The sequence below is a fragment of the Vombatus ursinus genome, unplaced genomic scaffold, assembly GCF_900497805.2.
Source record: "Vombatus ursinus unplaced genomic scaffold, bare-nosed wombat genome assembly UNPS02014828.1, whole genome shotgun sequence".
Taxonomy (NCBI): Eukaryota; Metazoa; Chordata; class Mammalia; order Diprotodontia; family Vombatidae; genus Vombatus; species Vombatus ursinus.
This window is the reverse complement of record NW_020954606.1, coordinates 2762196-2771176: the sequence shown is the minus strand read 5'-3', so window position 1 is coordinate 2771176 and position 8981 is coordinate 2762196. Positions and strand designations below refer to the sequence as shown.

Here is an 8981-nt window from a genome sequence, read left to right as displayed (position 1 = left end):
AAAATCTGAGCAAAGAGAAAACAACAATCTTACACTATCAGTGGTTAAAGGGGAAATGGTAGAGTGAAAAAACCACTACCTATGGAGTCAGAGGACCTAGGTCCATACCCCACCTCTGACACTTGCTGAGTGATTATGGGCAAGTTAACTTAACCTCCTTGGCCCTCTGCATCCATAAAACAAGGGAGTTAGATAATTTCTGAGGTCCCTTCCAGCTTCAGACTTATGATCCTATACTGACCTTACTACTCTATAAAGCCAGAAGCCCTGGATCCAAAATCTTGCTTCTGCTCCAGCAATAGGCTTGGGGACAGCTCATTTCACCTCTCTAGGCCTGTTTCTGCATCTGATAAAATGAGGGGACTGAACTAGTTTAAAACTTCATTTCAGCTCTAAATTGTAGTTTGCATATTCTAAATATACCTTTTAATACGAGGGTGTTTTATCCTCCAGTGGACAGTAATGGTTTATATTTTAATAGAAATTTATCCAACATTTAGACCATAATATGAATTTATGGGATCTCAGCATACTGAATCCATAATGTCCTTTGAAGATACTGAAGTTCTTAAAATCAAAGGGTTTAAAGCAACTTGAATAGGGGAGAGTAATTAATTAAACTTTTCTGCATAAAGCAGAATTTCCTGGGTTAGCACTAAAGTTTTTGCAATAGAGTTGATATCATCTTTACCACTTTATCCTTCAATCTTTATTAATAATATAGCACTGTCCACAAATTTATAATAAAAAGTTACTCTTACTGAAGTACAATTTATAATTCAGAAATTCAACATTAATTCATAGTACTTCACATAAAATAATATAAGCCTATTGGCTTAGAAAATTACATCTATAGTATTGCCATATTTAGTACATGATTGGTAGAATTAAATAGATAACTAAAATAAATGAAATGTCAGCAAATAGGTAAAAACATTTTTTTAAAAGCAAGAATATAAAGGAATACGGAAACTGAATCACTTAAAATAAATTCTTTAAAAATGCAAAAATACTTTCCCCAAAAGTATAAAACCCAAACAAGTGAAAATAATGGAAGCATCTAATATTTCAAATTCTAAATATGACACTCTGAGATCATCTTTTCATGGTACTAAAAACAGGCCATGGTTTTATTCCATTTAAGTAAGAATACTTGCCATCACAAAGTCAAGACATTACCATGATTAATTAGATATAAGCAGCCATGTTTTCTACCCCACCCTAGCCCTGACCCACCACACACAAAAAAAAAAACCTTCAAAAATTCTTTCAAATGAACAATTTAAAACAGCCACAGATCTAAGCATCACTAAATATATATATATATATATGTATATGTATATATATATATATATATATGCATACACACATACTAGCAATTTAAGATGCACCTGCACCTTTCCACTTACGCGTCTTGCACAGAATCTGATATGAACTGATAACAAAATAGTTTATATATTTATATTATTTGTTTGGGGTTGTACTGAATTCTACTGCCCATAAAAGCAATTATCTTGGGACCATTAGGATATATCACATAAAAGCATGTTACAACAAAACATCAGAATTGTGCTAATTTCTAAATGTCTTTGTATATTATGAGAGGATGGTTATTAAGGCTTTATTGCAAAAAGTGTTCTGTACCACTGAAGACACACAAAAAAAATGTTATTCATGCACTCTTCATAGTTGTTGCTGTAGAACTAGACAGGCAGGTGCATTTTCTTCTCACTGTAAACTTTTCTCTTGAATAGGAAAGATATTTTTCCAAATTAAAGTCAGGCTAGGGGTTTCTGAGAGATTCCACCTCAAGGTGGTAGAGAGAGAGAGAGAGACAGAGAGACAGACAGAGAGAGAGAGAGAGAGAGAGAGAGAGAGTGAGTGAGTGTGTGTGTGTGTGTGTGTTTAGTAGGGGGAGGGAATATTTATATAAATTGTCCTGGATTAAAAAGTACAATAGCAAGGGAGGTGGAGGGCCTCAGAATGTTGCTTTGGGAGAAAGACTTGATTTATTTCTCAATTCCACTGACAGCTTCCTTTACTTCACTGACTACAAGCAATCCATGTCATTTTGATGATGATGACGACAATTTCTGATTCAGTTCTAGGGCTCTGGTATCTCCATGGACTTTGGCATTGTCTACAAGCATCTGTGATAAAAAACCAAAGAGACTGTTAAGAGGTCTTATAAAGGGACAAAGTTCACTATTATCATAACTAGTAAACATTAGATGTTCATAGGAAGAATATCAGACTACACAAGAACAAGATCAGCAGGAAAGTTTAGTCATCCTGTTCAATTAGACTGTTCAGCCAAAGAAAGAGTTATTTTTAAACTGTACTAACACCAGACCGGGAAGCACATTACAGTCAAATGTTCATTCGATGAGGCTCCCTCCACATGTTGTTCTTTTCAGGGACAGACAGTTCTCCCTTTCCATAAGAGGACCTCATCCCACAAACCTCACTGTGTAATGTGAAATTGCAACACTGGGAAAGGGGAAGGGAGGCAAGAAGGGTACCGTGAACCTGCGAAGGGAGGGAGCTGGTACCAGGGCCTTTGGGGGCCAGGGCCAGCCACGTGGGGGCCTGGCCTGAACCAAGAAGAAGAGCATGAGTGGGGCAGACATATGGGGGCAGACAGAGATACAGACACAGGGGTAGATGCATGACACTCAGGAGCCAGGGACAGACACGCAGCACCCAAGTACAGATGGAGTAGGGCAAAGGTCTCCTCTCTTGGTGCTAGAGGTCTCAAGCCAAGCCGCCAATCCTGTGGTGGCTATGGTGGTGGTCTCATAGCTTAGCACCTGGAGGAACTGGTTTTTTTTGTTTTTGTTTTTGTTTTTGGGGGGGGGGGGGTAGAAGAGGAAGAGTTCAAGGCCAGGAATGCTGAGCTGAGGCAGGGGAGGAGAGAAAGGACAGTACTGTACAGTAAAGTTAACATAGGTGGTTTTTTTTTGGAATGAGAATTTCTTTCAGAATTCTTTATGTAAAGTCAAATTTGGGAAATGTGAATTTACATAAAGTAAAACTGTCTGTATAGCTAAAAGGTTTTACTTGATTAGTTTTGTAATCAACACTAGAATTTCCCTCCCTCTTTCCATTTTTTAGCTGGTGGCCAACCTGGCTCTTTGATGTCCAAAATATGCCATACTATTAAAAAAAATTATTAACTCAGTGTGTAGGACTTTTCTAGCAAATACTCCATATTTCCACACATTCTACAAAATGCAGAATTCCCAACCTATTCTCCAACCTAATTATTGAATTATATCAGCTCCAGGCTTTTCTCTGAATAGGTTAATTGCATGCTTATCACCAAAGTTAAGTTTTTTGAAAGCAGGTATTTTACCCAAACTTTAATTCTGTATTTCTCTAAGAACCAAAAATGATTGGGAACAGTCATGCAAAGGTACGGAGGTGGGAGACAGTGCAAGTCTGGAGAACAGCAAAGCAATCTGGCTGGAAAACAGAGGGTATAAAAGGAGGTAATGTGGAATAATTTGGCTAGATCCAGACTAGGAAGGGCTTTAAATGTTAAGCTAGGGGACTGACATTTCACCCTAGAGACAATGAGGAAACACTGAAGGTCTTGATTAGGTTTTTGCTTTAGGAAAATTATTTTAGGAACTGCGGGGAAGACAGACTGAGATGAGAAACTAGAAGCAGAGATTCCAATGAAGAGGCTACCACAGATTCCAAAATACATTGGCGGCTGCTGGAGTAGAAAAAAGTAGACAGACTTTAAGGAATCTGTACATAAAGTGGGTGAAGGATGCCAGACCAGGATATGCAGTGGGATAGACCAGTGAGTTAATCCATCAGTACACATAATTTGGGGAGGGAGAGCAGATAACGAACCAAGCCTAGAAAGAATTAAGGTAGATTCACCAAGGCTTGACAACTGGCTATTTGGGGACGAGTAGAGAGTCAAGGCCTGAAGAACCTGGGTCACTAGAAGGATAGTGGCCCTCAACAGAAAGAGGGAAGTTTAGAAGAGAGTGGCATGGAGTATCAGTCTCATTCATGCTGTTTTGTCTAAATTTTGGGGGGGAATGCACTTAATAGCATAGGTTTCTTGGGATGTCTGTTGTGTCAAAACAAAATACATCAATTTTTTTAAAAAAGCATTTGACATGTCTACACAGACTTAAGGGCTCCCTTCTAACATATGCTTCACCATGAAAACATTAAGATCATCTAAGACTACTGCATAGAGACAACACAGACTTCTGTTCAATGATCCTCTAATTATATACATTAAATAAACACTAAAACAAGGAGGCCTGTGATCTCCAAAGGAGGAAGCACAGAGTTCAAACTGAAGAGAAATTCTCTACTGAGGGTGAGGTCCTCCAGATGCTTCTGCTACAAATGACATTGTTCTTACCGCACCAGATCCCAGAATAATACACTTGCAGACAGATGTTATTTAATGAGAGTTTGACCTAAGAATCTGCACATAAAGTGTGTGAAGGATGCCAGACCGTGATATGCAGTAGGACAGAGTGAGTTAATCCATCAGTATATCAGTATCAGTTTGGGCAGAGAGAGGAGACAATGAACCAAACCCAGAGAGAATTAGGAGGAAAAGAATGGCCTGGATTGTACTCAGAAAACTGCAGTGCTTTTGTCAACGATGCCAAATACTGCCTGAAACAAAAAGCTATTTTTTTTAAAAAAACACTAATGTGCTTCCAGTGATTTTAAATGGCACTGAGCCATGGAACATCATAATCTCTGAAGGATCAAAACTGCCAGTGACCCAAAGGTCACCAGAGACACAAATGGTAGATATAATTTGCTACAGTATGTTAAGGCTACTAATACTATGTAAAAGGTGATAAAAAAAAATATGTTAACCAAGAAATGTATTACTGGAAAAGGAGGTTGGCCAGCAGTGCATGAGAAGAGATGCATAGCCTGAGTACTGCACTAGAATACCCGTGCGATGTTAAAGGACCTAGACAGGAAGGCCTCAGGCATCCTGGATCTCTGAGATCTCTGTAGAAGAAGCACACAGTTCACAGCGTGGCTGGGTTAGTATGACCTACATCCCTGGAGAAAATGCAAATGTAGAGGAGATCGCAGATCCATCAGAGTACAAGCGTTCGGACGACTGTTTATCTTAGAAATCATGTTATCAAATTTGAGGACAACAAAGCCAAAAGGGATGGCTAACAAGCTCTATAATGGAATCTGCACCTTCTCAGTCTTCTAATCTAATAAGTCGGAATAATAGAGATTAACAGAGATAAACATAAGGATCTACACTTTGATTTAAAAAGATTAGCTACACAAGTGCAGGATGAAGACGTGGTTCAGTACATTTTACATGAACCCTATTACAATGTTAAGCATCTTGTGAGTAGGGATTATTTCCTTCTTGTACTTGTATTCCCAGCACCTGGCACAGTGCTCAATAAATACTAGTTTATTAAATGAAAATTTTTAAAGTTTTATTTTAGTAAACTTCAATGTCAACAATGTGATGTTGCAGCCAAAAAAAAAAAGCTGGTACAATTTTAGGCTGCATTAATACAAAGTGTAATGTTCAAAACAAGGAAAAGAATCAAAGGAACTGGAGGATAGTTAAGTTTCAAGACTGAAGTGGGGTGAATACAAATGCTGCTTTCAAGCATCTGAAGGACTGTCACATGGAAAAGGAATTAGATTTGTCTCGATGTGGCTACAGAAGGCAGAATTAGGAGCAAGGATGGAGTTGTAACAATTGCAGTTTTTAGCTAGACAAAAGAAGATAAAATAAAATTCCCATTATAGTTGCCTCAAAGTGGGGTGGGCTGACTTATAGATGGTGAGTTTCCAGTCAGTGGAGATCCTTAAAGCAGAAGCCTGAAGTGAGTCTGTCCTTCTTGGGCATGGGGGTTGGATCAAACAATTTCTGAAGTTCCTTATAACTGAGATTCTATGACTGATCTCTAATAAACTGTGAGTTCTTGGTAGGAAGTGCTCATCCTATTATTTTTTTAAATCCCTCTCAGCACTTAGCACAGTTTTTGCATGAAATAAGCACATATTTGGTTCACCCATTTAACAAACACCTCATTTCTTCATAGTCACTCCACTCCACAAGGCAGGCAGGGTAAAAATTACCATAGCTTCTTTATGCCTATTCTCACTTACCATCATCTAGATTAGTTATTGGTATAATCCTAGTGGGGCAGCTGGGTGGCGCCATAGTGAACAGAGCTCTGGGCCCGGAGTCAGGAAGGCTCATCTTTCTGAGTTCAAATATGGCCTCAGACACTTAATATCTGTGTGATCCTGAGCAAGTCATTTTTTGCCTCAGTTTCCTCATCTGTAAAATAAGCTGAAGAAGGAAATGGCAAACCACTCCACTATCTTTGCCAAGAAAACCCCAAATAGGGTCATGAACCCTAGGAAAAGTCAGACATGACTGAAAACAACTGAATAACAATATAATACTAGATAACCTAGGCCTTCCAATTTCTAACATGACACATGTCCCACTAAGGTATGCTGTTTTTTCTTAAAACAATTAGCATTTCTTCTATCTCTCTATTACCCTCAAAAAAAATTAGTAGTTTTTTGCTTTTATTTAGTTTTTGCATATATCTCTTTTCAAATTTTACATGATTTTCCTTTCCTTTAATTATGTTAACAAGTAACAATATTAATTTTAGGCTGAACACATTTTACTAGGACATTGTTCTGAGCCTTTGGCCCTACAGGCAAAAATGATATGCATGTTGCAATAATGGGCAACACAGGCATATGGTAAGACAACAAAATAGTGGCGATATCAAACAGCACCAACTCATTTACCTTCTTATTTCTCCTGGTTTACTACCTAAAATAATTATCTATTACCACATTAAACTTTACATCCCTTTAAAAAATTCCTTCTCTCCTTCACTTTGTAAAAGTAGAGAACTAGAAAGAAGACTTTAAAATTGCATCCTTTTAACGGAAGCAAGACTTTTTACTACAAAATCCTATATCAGCTTCAAAATTACATTGGGACCAGAAAGCTAAAAGATTTTCCTACTACAAGTTCCACTAGCTATGGGTTCCAGATTCCTAGAATTTGCCATTAACTGACATAGCTTATTTCTATTAAACCTGATAAAATTTTAAAGCACTTTGTCCCACAACAGCTTTTTTCAAATGCTAGCACTTGAACGTACTTTTAATTATTTTTAAACACAGCTAAGGCAGTCTCTTTTTTTTTTTTTTTTGGTGAGGCAATTGGGGTTAAGTGACTTGCCCAGAGTCACACAGCTAGTGAGTGTTATGTGTCTGAAATCACATTTGAACTCGGGTCCTTCTGACTCCAGGGCTGGTGCTCTATCCACTGCGCCACCTAGCTGCCCCACCAGCCTCATTTTAGCAAACATTTAAAAAAAAACCCTCTCGTGCTATCTTATTAGTGCATATCTTACTTTGTATTGTGGGGGGAAAGCTCAATAAAAACTGCCATACACGGTATCCTCTGACCATTTAAAAAAGCTTTAGAAGTACTGCCTTCCTCATCTTCTCAAAAATAAAGCAAAAACAAGTAGGAACAGAATTTTTCTCCCAATACTGTGATATCCAACAAAAACATTAGATTCAATATCATTTGAAAGACTTCCCTTTAAATGTGAATTATAAAAAAACTTATTCTCCCTTTAAATAAATCATATGTGGAGGCTCAAACTTTATAAGGAATGTCAATGTCAATATCTATTACCATTTCCCTCTCTCAAGGGTTCAGACTAGTTTTTGCTCTTCCTTTTTCCCCTGATTCTTGTGGTCCCTTTTGAAACATACCCTCCCCAGCATACCCCCTACCCGACCCCCACCTCCACACACACACTCTCTCTCTGCCATCACTGCTTAACAGCAGAGGCAAATAGGAATGAACTACGCTCAAAAGAATACCAAACCCATTATTAGTCAGATGGGAATTTCTCATGATTCATGGCAAGATGGCAACTGGAAAGTGAAACTTGTAATTGGTGTGTGAATACTCCTAAACCTTTAAGAGATTCCACTGCAGATATTTTTTATTTGCCAGTACCGCATGTATATTTTTTTAATAGGAGAATTATAAAATCTAATGCTAAAATCATTAAGCCAGAGATGAACTGCCTTGAAATAAATCAATTACTTACATCGATTAGCTCATAATCATCTTTGGCATATAAATGTCTCAGCAGGTACCAGCGTGCAACTGATATGATGGATTTGGGATACCCAGGCTTATACACTACTCTCTCCAACAGCCGCCGTGTCTCCCTGGGAAAACAGAGTTGATATTTATATGAACTTAAGTAGCACCAGTTATTTCATACCATAAAATTCCTAATTCTCTGATTTGTTCTTTTGCAGATACAGTGCTATGGAACTTAATGAATTTTTAATTCAAATCTTTCAAAATGAAGAAAGCAAGGAATTAATTCTGATCTACAATGGAGCAAGGGAAAAAGCAAAAAAAATTGCACAAGAGGTTAATAAGAACGGTCTGATCCCCTACTAGACTATTAGCTCTATTTGTTCTATCTAAACTTTGTTTCTCCTCTGGAAACTAATACAACATTTTGCAGATAGTAAGTGCTTAATAAACATCTATATAATTTGATTATATTATACAATGTTGGTATTTCTGGGGGGAACACATGGAATATCTGAACAGGTTTTATGTAATAAGCTCTGTTAAAACCAAGGTTTTTTTTTTTTTTTACCTTTAATTATTTTCTAATATCTAGGCTCCCTAAATCACTGCCACATCAATGTATATTTATTTTTTAATATCTGATCTCAGAAGAAGAAAACAGACCTTTTTTTGGTGTAATCTGGATAAAATATCCCTTTTCTTGTTTACAAGGGAAAAAAGAATACTAATTACTCAGTAATTTAGTTTTTAGATATCCTTCAATAGCTAGCCCTGGAATAGCTTTTAATAAATAAATGCTTATACATACATAGATATAGATTTTTTTTTAACAAGGGGA

The 8981-nt window shown here is 37.3% G+C and overlaps 1 protein-coding gene across 3 annotated transcripts in view; it reads right to left on the bottom strand.

The window, feature by feature from the left end:
* Window positions 1-1002: 1002 nt before the first annotated feature.
* Window positions 1003-8981, bottom strand: part of TTC37 (tetratricopeptide repeat domain 37) — a 111266-nt gene continuing 103287 nt past the window's right edge. For all 3 annotated transcript variants that reach the window (XM_027838489.1, XM_027838491.1, XM_027838490.1), the window contains 2 exons: window positions 8142-8265; window positions 1003-2150 (listed from right to left, as the gene is read on the bottom strand). In XM_027838489.1, the coding sequence (XP_027694290.1) occupies window positions 2067-2150; window positions 8142-8265 (208 nt within the window). In that variant the 3' untranslated portion in view covers window positions 1003-2066. The remainder of the gene's footprint in view (window positions 2151-8141; window positions 8266-8981) is intronic.